This window comes from Acomys minous (genome assembly GCF_964271855.1).
Source record: "Acomys minous genome assembly, chromosome: 4".
NCBI lineage: Eukaryota > Metazoa > Chordata > Mammalia > Rodentia > Muridae > Acomys > Acomys minous.
In genome coordinates this window covers 24,032,603-24,056,649 of record NC_140486.1, presented here as the reverse complement: position 1 = coordinate 24,056,649, position 24,047 = coordinate 24,032,603, and the positions used below count along the sequence as shown (strand labels likewise).

The 24,047-nt window shown below is 41.5% G+C and overlaps 1 protein-coding gene across 2 annotated transcripts in view; it reads left to right on the top strand.

Annotated features, from left to right (window-relative positions):
- Nucleotides 1-16,841, top strand: part of WDR7 (WD repeat domain 7) — a 277,823-nt gene extending 260,982 nt beyond the window's left edge. For both annotated transcript variants that reach the window (XM_084779255.1, XM_084779254.1), the window contains 2 exons: nucleotides 7,921-8,025; nucleotides 14,228-16,841. In XM_084779255.1, the coding sequence (XP_084635381.1) occupies nucleotides 7,921-8,025; nucleotides 14,228-14,431 (309 nt within the window). In that variant the 3' untranslated portion in view covers nucleotides 14,432-16,841. The remainder of the gene's footprint in view (nucleotides 1-7,920; nucleotides 8,026-14,227) is intronic.
- The last annotated feature ends 7,206 nt before the right edge of the window (nucleotides 16,842-24,047 follow it).

Sequence of the window (24,047 nt, the reverse complement as noted above, 5' to 3'; positions counted from 1 at the left end):
CCTCATTTTCTAGTTGTCATTTGCCCAGGAAGTGAAAGCAAATTGTACTGAGGGAGTCCCAGCAGGAGAACTCTTAACAAATGAGAGACACATACTGACTGGCAGCCAGAATGGCATCTCAGTGATAAATGTATTTTATACACTATGGTCAAGGTCACTCACTATTGTCCTTGAATTTACTGCTGCCAAAAGTTTTAGAGCAATTCGCATTCTAAACAGTTTTAATAATCACTGCAAGGAGCCTCACTTTTTAAAAATGTCAGCCATTAGTTTATCTTATTTATGTAAGTAAAATGTACATTTTTACTACAACTTTATCTTACCACTGTTTCAGTTTGATGAAACATCAAATAATAAATGTAGATGAGACATTGGTGCAGTGAACTTGAGCAAGGAGTCATAACACCAAAACCTGAATACAGCGAGACTTCAATATTAGCCCTTTCATGTTTATGTTTCTTCAGTGTTTAAATTTTGTGAAGAATTTTTATAAGTAGAATTACAAAGCAAAGCCATTTTCCTGTTAAGACTGGTATGAGTTTGACTTTATTTTCTTTTTGTGTATGCTGAGAATCAAATCCATTGCTTCTTGCTTCCTAAGAACATGCTATACCCTACAAGTATGCCAAGACTTCTATATATTTGAAATAAGGTGGATACTACAAATATAGAAAGTAACATTTTTGTCTTTTCCCTATATCCTTAAAAAGCATTCTTACTTTTTAGTATGTTTACTAACACTCTAATATTTATAAGTACTCAATGAGAAGATCAAGTTATTTATGAAGCTTTGTTTAAAAATTAGCTGTACCTGCACAAATATGAACTTCTAAAACATCTTCTCTGGGGAGATGAACCATTGGTAAAAAGTGCTTGCCATGCAAGTATGAGGAGCTGAGCTGATCCTCAGCCCACGAGGCACACTCTTGTAACCACAGTGACAAGGAGGCAGAGATTGGTGCATCCCCGGAGCCTGTTGGCCAGCCAGTGTCCACTGCCAGTGTGTTCCAGATGCAGTGAGAGGATGTGTCTTTAAAAATAAGGAGAAAAGGGAATGCATCCAGTGTCAACTTTAAACCTACAGATAGACAGACACAACAAACAAACAAACAAACAAACCATCTCCAAGCATAGTAAACTGTTTAAGAATTAATATAGTATTAAATGAATTTATTTTGACGTCTAAATCATATATGGAGAACATGATTGCTTGGACAACACAGTGCACTGTAAATGATTTTCTTCTCTCTCTCTCTCTCTCTCTCTCTCTCTCTCTCTCTGTCTCTCTGTCTCTCTCTCTCTCTCTCTCTCTCTCTCTCTCTCTCTCTCTCTCTCTCTCTCCCTCTCCTCAAACTCACAGAGATCCGCCTATCTCTGCCTCCCCAGGTGCTGGGATTAAAGGTGTGCACCACCACGCCCATCTCAAATGGTTGTTTCTTAATTTCTTTCTCTTCTTTTCTGAAGGAGGCTGAGCTGATGCTTTTTGATTCATATTAGGCCAAGTCTGGAATGAGAGTCAACCTGCATGGCATCTTCCTAATAGGTTGCACTGGAACTAGTCAATGAATTGAATTATTTCCTATCACTGTCTAATTGAAACACATATACATTTCAGGAGGAGACAAGTCTTATTTGTATCATTTTAACATCTTAATGGTAATAGACGTAAGGATAAATATAACAAGGTGAGCTACCATAAGTTTTATTATAAGGTAGAAGCCAAGTAAATGGACTCTATTCCTTTAAAAACTCTGTAGCCCTTTTGTCCATTTGCAGTTAGTAACAGTGATTTATATGTCATTTGGGGATAAGCTAACTGACATTGATGCATTAAATAGTGTTTAAATATCTACATACTGATAATCCTTATGACATAAGCAATGTAGCCTTTTGATTTTTTTTTTCTGTGGGGATAATATTCCACCAGCTTAGGAATAATGAGGAGCAATGTGTTTATGTTTTCACCTTTGTAATGAGGCATTACCAATAACTTCAGATTTTAGTTTTGCTCATCATTAGGCAATATGATTGCATTAAAGATACAAAGGTTTAAGCATTCATGTCTCCTACTTTAGGAACATTAAATACACCTTCCTCTACAGTTAATCTTAGTAATAGAGTGCTTAATTCACTTTCCATTGAAGTGAAATTTTTTGAGAAATCTATAGGGAATGCTGATTAAATATACAGTATATTGCTAAAAGTAATAGCAGAGTATTCAGTGTGTCTCGTATTGATTCTATCTTATGATTCCATGAATTGGTGAAGCTTAGCGCAGAACAGAATTGGTGTGATCATTAGTAAAATAATATGCACACTAAAGTGAAGAAACAGATATGTATGCATGTATGCAAACAGATTCAGGGTCATTTCAGCTCCTTATTATCTCCCCTAACATCTAATCGTATGACTTTTTTTTTTCTTTCCTTTTTAGAATTACAGTAGGAAAGTCGAGTTTATTATACATATCTATTGTAAAACATAATAACTGTAGGTAACTGATAGAGCTCAAGATTAAGGTAAAACTAGAAATATAAATCTGTCAGTAAAAAAAGGTCTCACTGCTGAAAATTGTAAAAAAATGTCCTTCTAGCAACATCATGAGGTCCTAAGGGTGCTTTCACAGAACGGCTGGAGCAGGTTTCGTGCAGTGATAACCTCAGTCCACTTGAGCCTGTGGGTGCTCATGGGTAGAGAGTCTGCCATTGATGATGTTGTGGTCTAAACTTGTGAGCAGCCATGGTGAGATGTTCCACTGTTTAATGGCTTTAAGGCTAATGGCGACCTTTGTGACTTGGCAAGCCTATCATTTCTCTCCTTAAACAGATGACTCGATGTCTGCCGAAATTTTCCCAATTAGTTGTTTGGAAGAAAAGAACAGGGAAGATTTTTCCTTGGATATGACTTGGTCTTAACCTGTGTACTCATCTGGAACGGCCTCGTGGATGAGCCTTTTCCTTGCCCAGTGAGCAAGGCTGTCAGTCAGGGTTGTCTTTGTTTCCTCTCTGCTATGAAAACTTACCTCCTTGCCAGCCTGCCCTGAAATCCGTGACGTGCAAGTCATGCTCTGGGCTCTGTGCTTCCATGCCCCTTTCTGATTTTTCTGCTGTGACTATGACCATGTAAGAGCACGCACACAGAGTGACCCGAGCTTAACCCACACTGGCACTGGCGGTCACCATTAACTGCCATCAGTACCAAGAAAGTGTCCATATTGCTAGGCCTTGCCTTTCCAGGGCTCTGTGCTTCCTCCGGGACAATCCCTGAACATTATGGCCATTTCCAGTCTATCCCTTGCCTCTGTAGACCCGTGGGCACTTTGTTTAGGCATTTCCTACCTTCAGGCATCCACCATGCTTGTGCTTATGAAACATGAGGAGCATGCTTGTCCTCTTCGCTTGCTGCAGTGCATTATGGGGAAGGCATAACTTGGCCTTCAGGTGGGCGTGTGCAGCCACTGGGAACAGAGTTCCCGTGCCCTCAGATTACCTCTGCTTCATTATGCCGGATTCAGCCTTGCTGCTCCCAAGGTAGACACTTTTTTCTCAGTCCCCAAAACCTTGGTGCTGTGAAGTGCAGGCTATGTTCTTACCTCTCTACCTCTCTGTCTGTCTGTCCGTCCATCCATCTGCCTGCCTATCTGCTTACTGTTTGCAAATACATTTGTAAAACTTTTGGATATTTATGATAACAAAATCTGACCTACTTTTATAAATTTTCCTAATTTTGTTAAAAGTTACATAGTGTTTTGTTTGGGTCTTAACCACATAGATGAGAACAGAACCGTGGTGAGAATAATAGGTATGAATATTTGTTACTAGATACACTCTAGAGAAACGCTGCTTATTATTAATCTTGCCCCTTGGATCTTATTCTTTCAATAGGCAATGGAACGGGAGTGTTTAGTATCTGTCTTCTGCCTGGGATGACTGCATTATTTCTCATATTCATCCTAGTACTTCAAAATTTATTATTTTCTTCATCTCATCTCTGTTTTTTTTTCCATACAGCAATATATTTGACTTAAAAAAATACAAAAAACAAAACACACACACAAAAAACCACATAAGACATAATGCACATTTGCACATAAAAAGGCAGCCAAACTACTTTTTGACACATGTTGTCTTGAAAATGGCCTTTTGGGTTTAGCATCTGAGCGTGGGTTTGCTGCCTCACAAGGCGCGTACAAGTTCAGGGAGATCTTCCACAGCTGTGAGTCTAATGCAGTGTGGGAATTGATGTCTGCACCAGTCCTCAAGTCCAGGAAATCTGAACAAAAGACGATGGCAACGTTTTGTTATGGTGGAGGCCAAAGCACGTCCTGGCTGAGATGCTGATAAACTTGGCAGCTGTGCCACACTGTGGACTGCAGCGCATCTGCCCCTCCCCCACCTTATTTCCTCATCCACAGGAGACCTGTGTGTCAGCTGCAGCCCTGCTCCTGGAGCTTCTGTAGGTAGCAGCGTTTTATCACATGCATGTGTACATGTGTGTGTCTGGTATAGGTGCTTGCATGTGCTTTCTTTTGCCTGCTCTAAAGGATAATCCTACTTAGTCCAAAACAGACTTCAAAGAAATTTAGATTCAAACTCAGCATATATCTGGAGTTGAAACCACTCAGATAAAAACAGGCTGAAGACGAGCAGAACGTGTAGGCGGTATTTATTACTAGACACAGACTGGGCATAAATTTAGCTCTGAGAGCTTCCTGGCAGAAAAAGAAATACCATTGGATTATGTAATGACTGTCCAACCATAAAAAGAAATGTGTCTAGTAAGCAAACTATTTTCCTGAGCCCTCCCCTCCAAAAATCGCCAGGAACTTATTTACAGCATCCTTATAGACAGCAGCTAAGAAGCAGCCATGTCTCCTGACGAGGAGCTGCCCTGCGTGCAGATGTTCTAAGCACTTGTCTCTGGAGAGCGTGAGCATGTAGGATGAGCTGGCCAGACACACCCTGAATGGCTCAGACGTGGGCCTGGTGTCTGGCTTTCTGCATTTAGCAGGCCTGACTCTCCCAGGAAAGTGTGCTGCTACCTGGCTGTTGGATGTGACATCCTGTGGGGGACTGGCTACAGCCCATTTGTTGCTAATTGAGGCAGGATGCTAGCTCCTCTGAAGGAGGCATTGCATTCTGCGTGGATGGTCTAAGGGTCACTGTCCAGCGCGTCCGTGCTCTGCCTCCACTTAGCCGGACATTGAGGCTTTCATGAAGAGCCAGTGTCTTCTTAGCAAACTTTGTAGTCTGCTGATGCTTTAGATGGCTGGTCAGATCGCGGAGCTTGGGAACCTGTTTGGAATCAATTATTTGCCATGACCGGGCTACGATCTATAGGTGAGCTTGTCCGGCCCATAGGTCTGCTTCTTGTGTCAGTCCTAGACTAGTGAAGTGGCTGACGTGGCCGCGTATGAGGTGGGCCCAGCTCTCCAGGACAAACCTTTTAAAACAATTCGCAGGAGAGCAAAATACATCTGCAGTCCAGGGCTAGAACTAGCCAGTTGTAGTGCTTGTATCATGTTCAAGGCCCTGGCTTCAATCCACAGCAGCAATGATAATGATAATAATGATAATCATAGTTTGGTTTTGATGACTCTCTATTACAAACCAGTGTCTCAACAATCAGTTCTCTTAACCAGAAAAAGAGATTCAAATTGACCCAAAGGAAGTGAGGTGTGCTTGTTTGTTTTTTGTTGTTGTTTTCCAGAACTGGATACTAATTCTGAAAAAGGAAAATACTTTCCCGTTGTGTTCTGTAAGCTGGTCTAGTAAGTGGCAGTAGGCATTAAATTTCTTGAAGAATTTTCTCGTGCCTGGAATAATTTTTGTCCTTCATAGTTGATGCCCGGTCACACTGGTGCCCTTCACTAGCTATTCAGCACAGATGCCATCGCTTTACTTAGCACATGTGTTGCCAGCACCAAGAACAGCTCCCATGAAGCTTCGTTTAACAATGTTGCAATCTGTTTCTAATCAATGTAAGATGCCAAGTGATGCTGATTACAACAAAAACGGTTTTTAGGGGGAAGGATCATTAAAAAAACACTATACTTAATTGAGTTATGTGATTATTTACATTTGTGTCGTCATTCCTAGGCAAGCACATGTAACAAAAAAATGTCAATATTTGCTGAGTTTTTATGTGTTGAGAATTGTATATTAGCTCACTTAATTTTCACAAAGATCTTTGACACACATACAATCACTGTCAATGTCATTATCCCTATATTATAGCTATTGATACTCTGGGGTTAAATAATGTGACCCTCGTTCCACAGTGAATAAGTAGTGAGCTAAATGCAAAGCCAGACAGTCTGACTCAGCTGCCATGCCCTCTGCTGCCTAAGGCCCAGGTCTATTTTACCAGAATAACATTCTTTCTTTGAGTACCTGACCATCAAATCAAGTGGCAGGGAAGTAGACAGCAAAGGACATTAAGAAATGTGCTTGGCTCATGTCTCTGTCCTTCCTCGTCTTTCTCGTTTGAATTTTCAGATAGGAACTATGTAAAATTTCTTATCAGAATTTACAGCATGTGTGACCCAAATGACATCACAAGTCTGTGTCCACTGAGCCTCATTCCTCATTCCAGTGAAGATAAAGGGAGACTCTGGGTGTTAACTAACATAGTGGAGGGATGGTGCTCAGCAGCTGGGTGTGAGTTAGCTTACAGTATTACGCTAATTTCCTTAGCATGCAGTATTTTCTATAAATATTAGTATCATCAGATGAGTGTACTGTTCTATTGTTAAGAACACTTTATCAGAGACCTAGTCTTCTAAAACACAGCTTGCTTGTCATTACTCCTGGCTAAATCAATTATAGCTATTGACAAAGGTTCAAGCCTGTCCCCGCTAACATGATTTTACTAGTGTTTGATTTATATGTGCCCATACCTCCAGTGCATACATGTTTATATGCTTACTAATTGTAGCTGTATGCATTTAAGCACAGTGTTATTGGTATAAAATCAAGGATAAAACATGAAAATGTATAATTAAGAAGGAGTTAAAGTTACTCTTTAGCTGTTTCAGAGCCAGGAGATTACAATACAGGTTCAGTTGGTTTTCACTTCAGATACTGCAAGACCTTGGGTAATTTTTTGTGATTGCTTTTAAGTCAGGGTTCACTAGAGGAACAGAACTGATAGTGTGACTGTCTCTCTCTGTCTATATAAAGGGAATTTATTAGAGCTTAACGGCTGTGATCCAGCTAGTTCACCAATCAGGGTCTACCAGCTGAAGGTCCGAGAACCCAGTGGTTGCTGAGTCCACAGTGCTGGATGTCACACTGGTCTTCAGTACACACCAGAACCCTGAAGACGTGCGCTCCAATGCCAGCGAAGGAATGGGCTGTGGGCTGGAGAATGTAAACAAGGAGAGCGGGCTTCCTTCTTCCGTGTCCTCCAGAGAGGCCGCCAGGAGAAGGTGTGGCCCAGATGGAAAGTGTGTCTTCCCACTTCAGAAGATCTGGATTGGAAGCCAGTCTTCATACTTCAGAAGATTTAATGAAGAGAAAAATCCTCACCGGTGTGCCCAGCCATTTGGAGTTCAGTTAATTCCAGATGTGGTCCAGTTGGCAACCAAGAAGCCATCACACCTTCCTAATTGACTGCAAAATTCTACCCTCTAATGTGAAGAATTAAAACTCTGGTTTGTCCAAAAATATGCACTTTCTCTTTGGGCTCATAATGCCCTTCATACTGTGGAAGGCAGACACACTCCTCCAAATACTATCAAGGCCCTTACAAACACAAAGGATCATTTCACTCTTCTTCATTTTTATAACCCGATTTTATAAATAAGGGTGCAGTTTGCAGTATCCACTATCTGTGCTATCAACACTGAGTATGTTCACAGAAGTACGTTAAAGGTTCTAGGCAATGCATGTCACTGATGACCTGTGAATTCCGTTTCAGACAATCCATGGACACAAGGGACCAATCACTGCAGTGTCCTTTGCTCCTGATGGGCGTTATCTTGCTACCTACTCAAACACTGACAGCCACATTTCCTTCTGGCAGGTAAGTAGGCCTTAACTATGTGCTGTATGATGTGCTTTGGTGGGAAAGTCTTCCTGTTGGGCCTATCTAGCAGCCGTCCTTCACGCCGTTCCCCCACCCCACTCCACACACACACACACACACACACATCGAGTAATGAGATTTCTAATTATGTGCTCAGCACTAACTTGCAGGATGCTTGACAATACAGTCAGCAGTCACAGGGAACTGCAGAACAACTCAAGCAATTACAGTACAGAGAATCTGAGAACAAGATGGTAGGAAATCCTTCAGAACAAGGGACACCTGGGTGCAGCCATGAGCGGTGGAGGAGGAGGGCACAGGTGAGGCCTGGCTTGCTAGGAGTGCAGGGGAAGCTGCACTATTTACAGTAGGCATTCCCACAGGGTCCTTGGGTCTACTGTAGCAGAGCAGAGGACACTGAGTACTGCCTAGTATTTTATGCATGTCCTCCTGTCTCTTTTTGTTGTTGTTGTTGTTGTTGTTGTTGTTGTTTACATCATACTTTGGTTTAGGTGGAAAGTTGTTTGGTTTGGGTTTGGGTTTGGGTTTGGGTTTTTGTTTTGTTTGCTTGTTTAATTTTGGTCTCCATAATATCCCAGGCTATCCTCAAACTCAGCCCTCTCCTACTCCACCTGTCAGTGCTGGGGTTATCGGCACAGACTACCAGCCTGGCATTCACATAGTGTTCTTAATTCTGAACTATTCACGACATTAAAAAAAAACTTGCACATCTTGATCTGGCACTTCATGGACTATGCATATGTGTGTGTGTGTGTGTGTGTGTGTGTGTGTGTGTGTGTGTGTCCATATAATGTTGACTAAAATGAATGCTAATTTTGAGCAACTAGTTTTTATAGTAGGCTATTTCATCCTAAATGTTTAACATTACCACTATCTCCTCTTCCTATTTAACTTTCTTTACTCCTGACACTTAGAAAAATATTACCAAGACACCCTCCCCGACAGGAATTATTCTAATTTTATTGGCAACTGCATTTTTGGAGGATGTAAATGCACTGCATAGACTGGCATTTTGCTTCAAAAGCTGAAAAACAAAATTAAAGTTTTGACAGGGCTTCAACACACTTGATAGTTTAAAAACAAAATCAATGTAAAACGAATACAATAAATTGTTTAATTAACAACATCCTACTGAAATGTGACATCTTCAAATCTGTCAGAACCCTTTTTTCCTTTTTAATATAATTTAGCCTTCCAGGTTACTTTCTCATTATTCCTTTTTCCAGACTGTGTCTACAGCACCTTAATTAACTCATATTAAACTCCATCAATCAGAGATCTCACCCAGTCTTCACTCTGAGCAACCACAGGACTGGTATTTTCTACTGTGAGCCTCCATGGCTCCATTATTATCCACAGATAGGCTTAGAACATGGGTTCTTCCAAGAGTTTGGACAATCATGGTTTTTTCCTACTTGTGTCTGGCATGGTGGGCACTATCCTTATGCCACCTGTACTTTTATACAAATTTTCTTTTAGGTCCTGTTTTTCTAGAATCTTGGCTGGGTGCTTACACACTGCCTGTGTGACCAGGTGCATGGTTCTGGCCAACACTCTGGAGACTGGGGTCCCAGCTCTCAAGGGACTAGTTTTTCTCATGTTTTCCTTTTTATAAAGAACAAACAAATCAAGATTTTTTTTTTAATCAACTTTTGTTAAACAGAGAAAGTAAAGTGTTATAAAAAAGAGAAACCTAATTTGACAGCTTTTCATGAACTTGTTGCATGGTAAGTTTTTTCTTACCCTTGTCTGTATTATTAAGCTTCTGTTTGAATACATTTATTCATCACTTCTTGAAACATTTTCTGTCCACATCTGGATCTCTTCCCAGCAATAGGTGGAATGTGGTTAGTGTCCTTTCTTACACTAGATGGTGGGGCTTTGATCGTCTTCCGCTCCCTCTCTGCTGGCTTGCTGACAATTCTAGGTTGTTCAAGAACATTTGAGCCTATAAACACAGCTCCACAAGTTCCCCTTCTCCAAGGGCTGCTTGGTGCCATCTGTGTGGGCCAATGCACTAGACAGTTCAGCCACTCCCAGGTCCTCCCTTCCTTCCTCTGAAAGCCTCAGAGTTGAAGGTACAGTGAGCTCCACGTTTGTGGAAGGCATGAAAACAGACCATTCTGCTGTCCAAGAAAATAACACAGCGCCCCCAGAAGCGCAGCGGCTGTGTCTGAGTTAAAGAGTCTACAGTGCAATGGGCGACTCCACTGCTGTCCTGATGTAGATCCATGTGGCACAGTTGTAATGGTGTCTGAGAAGACTTCTGATCCTTCCAGGAAGTGTACGATATTTTGAAAACTTAATGAAGTCTTATTAATACAGAGCCTTACTAAAACTATCAACTATAAAATCTTTGCTGAGAAATGAGTGTTAATGAGAAATATTGGCTGAGTAATTACTCAAGTGAGACTCAGTAAGAGGTTTGTATGCAGCATTAGTTACTTTGGGGAAGGCATTAAACATTCTCTGTTTTGATGAATTATATCTATGTGTGTTTCTTTGTTCAGAAAATAATCTTCACATAACTAGTGTTGTGATGCATATTTCTGAAAGAAAGAGAGAAGCTAGTGTTGGGTTTTAGTCAGTTAATACAGTTAGCTGTTAAATAGCATGGTCTGGCAGCCACACACCATATTCCTACAATTTGAATATTTTACTTCAGTGTATCTATCTGATACAAGAGCAAGGAGAGTTTGGTAATGAAAAACATCCTTAATTTTCTCATGCAAATAATACCAGTACCACCTAACAAATAAATACTGTATTTCAAAAATGTTAATAAATTACATAGTACTAGTTTCTTTTTATTCATATGGGCATTTTATTTACATGGACTTATAGTCCATCATACAGTGGAGTGCTACTCAAACACTCAAAAACAGTGATGTCATTAGCATTCAGATTGTCTTAACATGCTGTTGAGTGACAAAGCAGATTGTAAAACTACTTTTTAATATGAGCCTCATTCTTAGATCTCAGTATGTGTGTGTTATGTGTGCATACAGTGTGCATATAAGTACAAAGTATTTGAATGTGCATGTGATATGTCTAATATGTGTACACATGAGCATAGGGTGCTTGCTTGAGAGTGAATATGATGTATGTCTGCACATTGTACACATAAATGTATAGTATGTGAGTATGCATGTATATGATTGTGTGTACAGTTTTCATATGTGTGCCATGTGTCTGAATGTGCATGTGATTTGTGTGCATGTATGATTTGTATGTGCATACATTTCACATGTGCATGAAGAGTATATGAGTGAGTGTCGGTCCAAAGGTTGTTTACCAAAATGATGACAGTGATCGTCACAAGTAAGATTTGAGGATTGTTTCTTTTATAATATTTATAATTTTTGTAATAAAGAAAAAGCTTAATAGTGATAAGTTTTTAGATTCCATGTAGCATTTCACTCAGTTTAAGTTTTGTTAAGTATAATATAGTCAATAGCCACACATCAACCTATAAAATGGATAATGTTGACTAACAGAATGATTCATTGTTTCCATGAGAATTACCCCTCACCCTGGAAACTAAGACCAGTCCTCATTTGAAGGGCTGTAGGGAAAGGATGGTCAGTGGAGATATGAAATCTAATGAGTGTGTGGGTCATTATGTCCACGATGCTGACAGTATGTGCTTTTGAGAGCTTGGCTCCCCTGTTGTAAGTGGAAAGTCTGTTTGATGGAGGCACTGAACAGAGAAGATGACTCAGCTTATGATGGGAGTCCAGACAGAGCAATGGCTTGTCCTTACAAGTTGCCCATCTATAGCTCTTCTACAAGATAGTTTCTTCCTTTAGCTCTTGGTCCATCTGTTGTAAGCTGCTACATTGCAAGGATTGAATAAAAATAGAGGCATACCCAAGTCTATTGTCTGCCCTTTGCATCTTCAAACACCAGCTGATATCAAGCTTCATGAATATTTTCATAGCAAGTTCATAAGGAATGAAAATTTCTTTGTAGTTATCTATCAACTGAGAAATCAAAGCACTGTACACCTGTGGATGCCAGATAATTTTACCCAACAATTTCCTGTGTCTATTGGATGTGTTTTGTAAGAAGACTAATTATATACTGTTGGGTTTTGTAGACATGAGACTAGCAAATTGAATTCACTATTGTTATCTACATTTAAAACAGTAGGGAGCCTATGAAACAATAAGGCTTAGGTTTTTAATCTTTCATGGAGTATTTTAGAGAAAAGAAAAGAAACAAGGAAAGAGACCTTGGAGGATGACAGGTGAGGTACTGCTTGGCTGAACTGAACTTTAGCAGAAAGGGTTAACAATGACCGTACATTTGGTTTAAAATGTGACCTCGTACACTAGTGATTTTTTTTCACCCCTTGTGTTGTGTTCGGCACTATTATTAATGCAGGAAAATCAGTAACATTAGTCATCTTAAAAGGGTTATTACTCAAGATGATTTAAATTGTGAAAATGTCAGTGGAGCCTGCACGCACCCTGCTAGAGATGCCATGATTTACGCCCTCTGACAGATCCTGCTCCTGAAAAGGGCTGGAAAAGGAATGGCTTACACTGTGCACTGATCCACATTCAGAGCATGGTATCACAATAACACATCTCAAAGGTCCTGAGATCTGCTAGGATTTCAACTTCAGGGGCAGCTGGGTCATGAGAGGCATGTTTTGCCTGCGTATCTAGCATGTGGCCCATGCAGATGAAGAAGCTTTATTCACCAGAGAAATAGGAAGTGAGCAAGTGCAGAAGAAGAAGAAGATGAAATATGAGGCTGCTTTCCAGGTTCCAGAATGTTCTCTCTGTGGTTTATGGTGGCAGAAATGATGCATATTGAAGTCGTTTAAGTAAAAGTCAGCGCTTCAAGACACCTTCAAACTCAGCGACTCCAACATCAGACCACTTAGTCAACAATTATTTCATATTCAACACCTTAATCTAATTACATAGTTATTCATAATCCATAATGTTTATATTGTTTTCATTTTGTGACTGGATTAAGAAAAATCACATTTTTAAAAATCAAACCCAGAAAAATTCTCAAAGAGGCAAAAAAATGGCCAAGTGATAAAAGGTATTGTCAAGAAAACATGACCAACATATTGTCCTGTGCAGGGTCTCAGAATATGGCATGACAGTGCTTGTCATTTCTCCCTTTCTGGGGGCTGAGGAGATGGTGCAGTGGGTAAAGGGCTGAGGAACTGAGCTTGCATCCCCAGCAACCATATATATGCTGGGCTAGTGCGGCAGCACACTGAAATCCTAGCACTTGGTAGGCAGAGACAGGGAGAAGAGGGATTCCCTGGGCACATAGGTTAGCTAGGTGAGCTAAATTTGTGAGGCCCAGGTTGAGGGAGAGACGTTGCCCCCATATATAAGATGGAGAAAGTGATTGCAGATGACACCTGACATGAACCTCTGACCTCCAACCACATGCATGAACACACACATGAAGTGCATACACGCGCACACACACACACACACACACACACACACACACACACACACACACACGCACACACACGTTTTTCCAGAGCTTTTGAAAAGGCAGGGAAAGCAGGTGTGGTGGCACACACCTGTAATCCCAGCACGCTGGGAGGCAGAGGCAGGCAGATCTCTGTGAGTTCAAGGCCAGCCTGGTCTACAAAGTGAGTCCAGGACAGCAAAGGCTACATGGAGAAACCCTGTCTGGAAAGAAACCAAAAAAGAGAAGGAAGGAAGGAAAGAAGGAAGGAAGGAAGGAAGGAAGGAAGGAAGGAAGGAAGGGCAGGAAGAAGTAATGGTGATTAGTGATAGGAATAAAGCTCAGGGTGTGGCCCGGTCAACTCTATCTGCAGCTTGGTGTGCTTCACTTTCCTCAACTAATTGTAAACCAAATACTGTCCAATTGAACTGTTTTATTAGCAACCTTTTATTATTAGTTTAGCTACGTTCCTCAAGAAGAACGGACTCTTTACTGTCAGGTTCTACTCACAAAGGCAAAGCTCTCAAGGGTTCTGTGTTCACATCGATGGCATCATAACACTGTGGAATCTACTCTCAGGAGCCAAAGCTGAGTGTGAATTATCATTCTGGAGGAAAGAGTCGACAGAAGAAATAAGCCGCTGTCTGTGGAGGAGGAGGGGGAGGTGGAGGAGGAAGAGGAGGTTTCTTGGTGCGTGACTTGATGTGTGTGTCCCCTGTCCCTGCAGATGAACACTTCACTCCTGGGAAGCATTGGCATGCTGAACTCAGCACCTCAGCTCCGCTGCATTAAGACCTACCAGGTACCTCCAGTGCAGCCTGCGTCCCCCGGCTCCCACAATGCCCTGCGGTTGGCCCGGCTCATCTGGACTTCCAACCGGAACGTTATCCTCATGGCACACGACGGGAAGGAGCACCGCTTCATGGTCTAACACCGCTGGTCGCTGCCCTGACTGCCTGTTAATTCTATATTGTCTAGGCCAATGTTGCTCTGTCCTTCCTCATACTGGACTGTTGCTTGCTTCCTGCCCTCCTCAATGCCATCCAGGGCCATGAGCAGGTCTGTGTCACTTGTGCATGCTTCATGGGAGCAGCCTCCACGTGGGCAACCTATCGATTTAAAGGCACACACATACCACTCAACAGGATGTGACCATTTTGTCACTAGGTAGTTTTTCCCTGCCAGAGACAGGAGGGGAGAGCTAGTGATTCCTGGAGATGCTCTTGTTGCTTGATGCAACAAAAGCCTGAAAATCAATAGCCTCTGTGATTACACTCCCAGCCCTGCTCTCATTGCCAGCCCTGGGAGCTCAGCTCTGACCTGGATGCTGGAGCCATGTGGAGTCCTCATTATTGAAACAACTTCCCTTTGCATTTCCCATACACACTGCTGTTTACCAAACCTATTCCATGTTTACATTGTTTCATTTTTGTTTTTCCTCATAGCAATTGATAAACAGTTACTCAATTCCATTTCTGAGGATTTAGCCATTGCCTTCTCAGTAGCACCGATCCTGATTTGAGGTTAATGAGAAAGTATTAGATCACATGTGTATTTTTTTTCCATCTAGAAAAGTTTTCCAGATAGCTAGCTTTCTAAAATGCTCATTTCTTGCTTAAATGTTAGTATATTTCATAGTTTAAAATACAGACCATTGCCACTGACCAGGTGATGACCATAACTAACCTTCTATGGGGACTTTCAATAAAGAACCAACATGGACGCATAATACATTTGAACAGTGCAGCGTCTCCGGTGTGTCACTGTAGACTCTCCTGCTCAGGAAAGGCCCCCTCCTCTTCAGGAACTTCACAGCCGCAGTTCTCACGTGTACGGCAATGTCACTTACAGTGACCATTTCAACCTAGCCTTCCAAATACTGACCAGTGAAAGAACAACTGGCAAGGCGTTTATTTTAAGTAAACATCCTAGACATCTAATAACGGTATAGGTACACTGTTCACAGTGTACAGGAAAATGTGAAGGCCGTCTGTCTATTTGAATGGACGCCACAGTGACAATGCTCACTGTGCTTGAACAAAAGCTTTAACTCCACTTTCTTCTTGTGTCTAGTGACGTTGGCCATTACATAATGAAAGAAAAAAAAATCCATAATACAGTGTTTTGTATGAGTTGTACCTAAGAAATTTGATCTGTATTAGTGGAGGTTGATTTGTTTGTTGGTTCATTGGGAAGTTACCTAAGATTGTTTATAATATACAAAAATAGAAAAGGAGTTATTGAATTCAGAGAAAATGTGTAATATTAACAGAGGAACTAAAGTAATAATGAGAGTATTTAGCCCAAACTCATAGATTGTCAAAAGTTTATGTAATATTTATAGAAGTAGGATCAAGGTCCATGAATAAACCCATAGTGTACAGTCTTTCAAAGAACATCTGAAGAGGCTAATGTCCTCAGGATGACGTTTGCTATCTTGTTATTTTTATTGGTGGCAGCTCTGAACTGTCTTTTGGTTTTTGATGTTGGGGTTCTTTCAAAAGTGAGTTTGTTTTACATGCATGTATATCTTATTTATAATGATTATATATGTAGCCTCCAAGAAGGCAACCAGGAACCATACTGTGTAGACTTTTGTGAACATGATGATATATTTGATGTAGTTGGAGAACGTCCAGCAGGCTCCAGAATCTGCTGTCTGCCCAGCACAGGGTTACCGTATAAACTTCAGAGGGGGGAGTTGAACCCTTAGACATGTTTAAGCAAAATGTTCCATACATTTTGAAAGAGATTCGGGACTAGAGGGTAATAGCAGATGGTATCCATCACAGAGCTGAGTACAAAGCAGTGAGGTCACAGGGACAACTCTCTGGTTGTAGGTCTGGCCAGTCCTTCCATGCCCAGTGTGTGTAGTCAAGAGAGTGCAAGGACGACAAAGTGCTGTGTCTGTAAAACTCCCTGCCAGAAGAATCGCTAGCTGATAAAGTGTCATTTGCATTGTCATTAACATGGCGCCATCCTTGACTGTTTTGACAGCCATGGTCCCCAGCTTCTTCTCAGCTTGGATTCCTCAGCACTGAGGTAAACTTTGTATTGCCATCCCAGTGTACGCTTGTAGCATTTTATTGATTTTGTTGGCACAGCGTTCGGAACTGTCCTTATAATTATAAAGACACATGTGACTTCACTGGTAATTTACAAGCAAAAGGTGACATGATGTGACACCTGTATGAAAATGTTGTCATGTTTGAACTGCCTATAGCGAATGAGTTAAAATGTCTGTCTCCTAAGAAATTTCTGGACGACTCCATTTAATAACTCTATTTGTGTTTAAAATTGCTGTGTACATCCTAGGTTAAATAAAACGGAAGTGTACTGAAGATTGTCTTATCCTGATTTTACTGTTTGCTGTGGTACCTCTTAAACATTCTCTGTTGAAACCCTTACGTTCCTCTTGCCCTCCTGTTTCTAGCTGTTCATTTCACTGGAGAGCAAGTGGCAGGAAAGGACAGTAGAGCAGTGGTGAAGGCTCTACCCACAGTGCAGGAGGTTGAGATTGGATGCAGAAACTCACAGCATCCTCTGTGGCTTGGCCCGGGGTATTACATGCACATTGATTGCTTCATTTCCAGCTAGACTTGCATCTAAACAGACAGTGAACCAAATTTACCTTGTTAGTCTTCATGACAGGTTATCTACCTAGGACTCAGCCGTGAGAGCGTTGAATTCATCTCATTTGATATTCAGCGTGAAGTTGAATTTGAACACTGAGGTAAGAATTACAAAAGTTCTAGTCTCTCACAGAGAATTACAAGTCAAAAATAAGTGCACTCTCCTCGTGCTTTTCAGAGGAGAAGGCAGACCAGCTTGACTCGAGTCAGTCATGTATAACAGCATAAGCATCCAAGAATTAGACAACAATAGCCTAAATGTGTCCTTGTAGGAAAATCAGAGCAGTAACAGTTCTGTGTGGTTGGTGACCACATAAACTGATCAAATGCAGAAAGGGCATGACATTAATAGGAAGGTAAAGACAAGCAGTGCTGCGTGAACTTTCACCTTTCACCCCTTTGCCTGAGTGACAGAACTGAATGTTGGAGAAAAATCAATACTTCAGAGCCAGGAGGGAAATATTTCCACCCTCTAACTAGAGAATATATTTTGACAAGGCCAAGATAATACAAGCTGCACAGGAGAAAGAGAAAAGACTCATTTTTAAAGCTTGACACTTCAAGGTGTTTTTGTACAAGGGTTTAGAGATCGTCAATACATACAAATACCAAAGGTCAAACAGAGAGGCTAGAAGAATTTAAAAAATTAGATGCTCCCATTCTTTTCCCTGTTTACAGACTAAAAAGAGACTATCTACTGAGGAGCTGGTGTTTGCAATTGTTATTTAAATGAACGGAGCCCACCACTGGATATTTGAAGGCATTATCTTTTTAAACTTTGTATAGTCAAAAGTATGAATGTAGCATGATGATGTGTGCTCAAATTCCTTATTTGTATAGCACGTTGCAGTTCATGTTGATTGTGACCATGATTTACACTTGTCTTCTTATTTGGTTCAACCATTTGCATAGGAAAAGAGTCCGTGCACCTTTAGAGCTAAAATAGTTTCTAGTTTCCCAAATCCTCAGAAACATATCACTTATTCATGGACCCTAATTAGGACCCTTCTAAATGAGAGGCTTTATACCTTTGTGAAAAAGAAAGGAAGGAAGAAACGAACGAACAAATGAGCGAACTCAGGCCCTTCTTGCCAGCAAGATCTGGGTCCATTCTATGGATACACACATGCACAAAAAAATGCACGTATCTGTTCCTACAGGAAAGAAGGCAAGAATGCCATATATTGCTGTACCTCCCAGACAAGCCCAGGACCCTAAGTTAGGGTGGTGCTGGTAGCTGAGCCTCATCGGGCCTCTCAAAAAGATTACTGAAATACAACCTCAATTTACCTACCATTCCTCTCATTAGTAAGTGGCACTCTTTTCTAAGGAGATAGGTCCAGCTAGAGGTGTTCAGTTTGGTAATCTCAAAGTAAGAATGCAGGCAGTCAAGACTACTGGATAACCTGAGAATGCCCAAAGAAAGCCTGGAATGCCATTCCTGGTTTGCAATTTCTGGCATCAAATGAAGAGATGCTACTCTCTTAAATCTACAAGATTATACTATAAAAGAGCAACAATACCCACTAAGTATTCCATACATGCAAGTGAAAATTTTAATAGGTATTTAGAATTCATTGAGCATGAATAAAAATGATTGCTCTGCCTTTTGGAAAGTTCTGGACTGTGTTGTCATATTCTGTCTCTATCTTTACTCTGAACATCCTCTAATATCTTCGCTCATCTGATAGAGCTTCTTTGCCAGATGTTATGTCAACCTGCTTGCCTCTCACCGAACATGTGGATATGAAGCAATGCAGGGACATACGCCCTCCCTGAGTCAGAACTGCACTGACGGCCAGCGGAAGCCTTCATTGCTTTACAGCTGAACCTCTCCCTGTGCTCGCACCTGAATTCCTCCCCCGCAGCCTTGGTCCTGAGAACACTACACCATCAACTTTCTATATCCAGTGTTCTCTCCCTCCCTCACTTTCTCCTTTTCTTCCCACTCCTCTCAGTCTACATCCCAAAGGGCCAGCCTATGACACTTGGTACCAGGAATGTCCCAGGAAGCATTCTGGAGCAGGATTTGGTACCACTGACCTACAAGAGAAAGAAAGAAAAAGAAAAGAAAGAAAGGAAGGAAGGAAGGAAGGAAGGAAGGAAGGGCAAACATAGCCTCTAGCACACTGGAGATGACAGTTATAAAACTCACTGATGATGGCTCTGGATAGCATACTGATTGAGGGTGACGTTGGAAGAACCACCGTAGCAGGCGTTTGCGATGTAAGGAAAAGTATAAACAGAACAATGAATTTGGATTCATTGAAGAGGTTAACTCAGATGTTAAGAGCACTAGTTACTCTTGCAAAGAACTAGGCTTTGGTTCCCAACATCCACATGGTGGCTCACAGCTGGCAGTAATCCAGTTCCAGGGCATCCCAATCCCGTTTCTGATGTCTACAAGCACCAGTCGCACACATGGTGCACATCTATAGCTGTGAGAAAACAGGTGCCCAAACACATTTAAATAAGTAAACCATTTGTTGAAGAACAGACTGTTTAGATGACTATTCTAGTGCACTGAGAGAAGACAGTGAAAGGCTGAGGGTGACTGGTCACCAATTAAGAGCTAAACATGAGAGCCAGAGACACCCATTGGCAACATTTAAGAGGGCCAGCTCTACAGCCACAGGCAAGATGTACACCAGACCAAGACTCACGATGGAAAGTGGAGTTCTAGAGTATGTGGAACTCCTGACCTTACAAGATCTGATGCCTGTACAGAGCCCTAGTTGAGCTAGAAAGGGCTGCCCAGTTGATGCACTTCAAGACCAGCTTCCAGCGAAACCTCTTCCTCATTCCTTCCTCAGTGTCCTATCCCATCTCTGTAAAACAGCTGCTGTTCCCTTTGCTTCAGGATACTAATGCATGTCCCCACCTCTTCTCCCAACCATCAGGCCAGTTAACCAGTTACAGTACGCTATCACCCAGCTGCTGAGATGCTGGCCCAGCTAGAAAGAGCTAGATCTCAAAGGAACCATGAGACCTCACCAACTGGGACCTGGGAGAACTGGTGAAAATAGGACTGTAGATTGAGTCCCCAAGGAGATGTGATATAAGGTAAGGCAAGGAAGAGTTTATTAATATGTTACTTAACAATGCTCACCTAGTGATGACAAGCTGCTCGGGTGGAGGAAAACAGTGGCTGATTCCTTGCCAAGAAAATATAAAACTGCACAACAGCCAGACTGGAGAAAGGGACCAAATACTGAGAGAGGGCGCACTGCAGGAGTGGACACCAGTAACAGGAAAACCCACCTACCAGGAAGATGCCTCTGGCACAGTAAAGACTTTTTTATTTACCATTTTCTTTTATTATTTTATTTCATTTACCAAGCAATAGGATGTATTACAGGCCCGTAAGCCAATACTGAAGGCCGAGGGTGGTGTTATAGGACTGGACCCCTCCCTGATAATACTGAGAGTGGTAAAGTCCTCAGACAATGGAGCTCTAGAGGGTGAGCATGACCTACAGAGTTCTTTGCCAATCATTAGTAAAACATGTCTTCACTATGGGCAAGATCGGAGGGCTGCCAATAAGGATATCATTTGTCCATGCAACCAAAAGAAGGTTTAAGGCAGCCATTCTATTAAAAAGTCAATCTCCTACCCCATCTTTTTGGAAAACGTGAAGGTCATAGTTGTCAAAAGCTCAGCCCCCTCAAGGGAGAAGCTTTGGGTTATCTTGCTGCTAGGGCATGAAGAGGAGCTGATTGCCCCACACACTCCTGGGGGAAGTAGATTAAACAGTAAAAAGTGACAGTGGTGGCTTGAAGAGCAACAGCAACAGTGAGGGATGTAGTTGTCCCACTGTTTCTGTCATGTGTTGCCATATAAGTAATGGGTTTCAATGTGACATTTTTACATATGTCATTATACTTTCTTCCAATTTGCCCCTCCCCCAAGTATTCACTCTTGCTTCTGTTTACATAGATCCCATTAGCATCTTCTGTTCCCCCTTTCCTTTAGACCTCCTTCTCCACTTTTTAAATCCCATTTCTACTTTCAAGACCTACTTATGTATACATCTATATATAAATTCAAATCTAGATTCTATATATGAGAGAAAATACAATATATGTCCTTTTGAGCCTGGCTTATTTCGTTTAACATGATCTCAAGTTTCATCCATTTTCCTACAATAATATACTTTCATTATTTTCGGTGGAATAAAATTCCATTATGTATATACACCACATTTTCCTTATCCATTCAGCTATTGATGAACTTATAGGCTGGTTGTATATCGTGGCCACTGTGAACAGTGCTACATTAAATGATGTTTTAGTGTTCCTGAATTGGGATCTTTTGGACGGAGGTTCTAATTTTAGTTTTTGAGGTACTTCCATACTGACTTCCATAATGGATGTTCCAATTTACATTCCTCACCAGCATTTGTTGATATTGTTGTTTTTCTAGATGATACACATTCTGACTGGGATGGGATGAAATCTCAGTGGCGTTTTTAAATTGCATGGCCATGATGGATAAGAATATTGAACTCAGCCTTGTGTGGTAGCTCATGCCTTTAATCCCAGCACTCAAGGAGGCAGAGCCAGGTGATTACTGTGAGTTCAAGGCCAGCCTGCTCTACAAAGTAAGTCCAAGACAGCCAGGGATACACAGAGAAACTCTGTCTCAAAACAAAACAAACCAAACAAAAATATTGAACTCATTTCCCAATATTTATTAGCCATTTGTATTTCTTCTCTTGAGAATTAACTATTCAATTTATTAACTCATTTGTTGGTTGGGTGCTTAGGGGGGATGTTTATTTTTGGAAGTTTTTTTAATAGAATCCATATATCAATCAATCCCTGGTCAGACATATAGATTGTCTCTACTCTGCTGGTTGTTTCCTTTGATGTGCCGAAGTTTTATAACTTTATATAATCCTTCATGTTGATTATCAAAATTATCTCCTGTGAGACTAGAATGCTTTCATAAAGTCCTCGCTGAAACAGGTGAAGGTACTGACACAGTACCTCGAACTACTTGGCCCATGGTTGCCTTCGGAACTTTCAGAGTTTCAGGGCATATGTTAAGGTCTCAAGGCACATGGATCCCAGTGGGACTGAGGGTGTGTGCTCATCCCCTGATCTGAGCTTCTGGCAGCTGTCATCGCTCTGCTGAGTCCTCTCTAGGAAATGCTTGGGGCTCAGAAAACCTCCACCCTGCACACACCTTCTCAACTGCAGCTGCAGCCAATGATTGGTTTGGGGGAGGGCTCTGCTAGCCATATTGGGACAAATGACCTTCCCAACTTTACTGCACCTTGTGGGGTTGACCGAGAACTTCACCGTCTTTGCCTATTCCTTCTGTCCACTTATCCTTCCTTCATATAATCTTATTCCAGAATGACTTCCCCATAGGCCTTCTTCTAAGGAATCCCTCTCAGTCTCCTTGGAAATGAACCTGGCAAGGCTCGGTGCTAGCTCGGCTACTTGTCAGTTCTACAGCTCTGTGTTTTAGCTTCTCATCTGCAAAAGAGGAGCGGTACTTAAATCCATGTCTTGACCTAATAGGAAGTATTAAAGGGGTGATGGTCTGTGATACAGAGAGCCTTGGGATAGGTTTCACATAGTGAATATGCCTTCAGTACAAACTGCTAACTTGTCCTTTCTGCTGTAACTGGGGGAGTCTCGGGTTTTCATCATTTCTTGCTTCTGTGTTACAGGAAGATATACCTTCCTGTGAATACTTTTGCTGTCTTTAATTTCTTTCTTCAACTGGAGTAAAATGTTCTCCATTAAAAACTGAGGAGGGAAGCAGTACTTCTGAGTGTCTTATTCTGTGTCAGACATGATAGTGGGCACATTCGTTGCTCTGTAATTCTTAATCCCCAAAGCTATGAATTGTTATCTCCTTTTTGTAGAAGAAAGAATTATCGGTGCCATGGACAAATTAACACAATCACAGGGCTGCAAAAAGGCATGTTTACTACTGAGTCTCAGATTCAGTTGCCAAGGCCCAGCTTTCTATGTTCTCCCTATGTCACTTGCATGTCCAGGGAGTTTTTTTAAAATAAGTTTAAACTCATTGGTAAATATGAAAGATCCTCTAGAAACTTCATATCTTTGGAAAAGTGGAGTTAGAAATCAGCTTTGGAGATTCCTTCTCCCTGGTAACTTGAACTCCCACGTGCACAAAGGTATTAGACTTGCTTAACTCCACTTAGCTAGTGTATGAGTTACTGAGCTGTTGCTGTAACCAAATTTGTAAAGGTTCATTTTAGTCTACAGTTAAAGGCTGTAGAGTATTATATCAATGATGGCATGGTGATGGGAGTGACTCTAGCTGAGGCATCAGGGGCATGAGACAGCCAGTCACATTGTGTCCCCAATCAAGAAGCAGAGAGAAAACCATGGTGCGCACACTTTTCCTTTTAATTCAGCGAGAGCCCACAGGCCAGGCAAGGCACCAGCCACACTCAGAGTGTCCCCGGCTCTAGAAGCCTCCCAACAGTCCTACCCAGAATCTTATCAGCATGATGGTTCTAAACCTACCAAGTTGACAAGGAAGTTAAGCACCTCAAGTCCACTCCTCTAACCCCAACAGCCTGTGCTCATCAGGGTATCACTGCCAGGACAGAGGCCACTGCAGCATCTACTGTCACATGGTATGCTTATGTCACTTTAGTTCCTCTATCCCTGATCATTTCACCATAGGAAAAAATGGACTATACCAGAACTTTCTAAAGCAAACCTATGCCATGCTCTTATGCCAAACTGTGGCATTGCAGCATGTTTCATGTCCCTGGCAATTTCCATGTCTGTGTTCTAACCAGTCAGAGAGGCTCTCTGAGGGCTCAGCTGTGCTTTGAGACTAAGTTAGGCATTTGGTATATTTGATACATGTAATTTCATTTAGGCCTCTCAATAATTCCATGGGCTAAACTATATTCTATAGGTT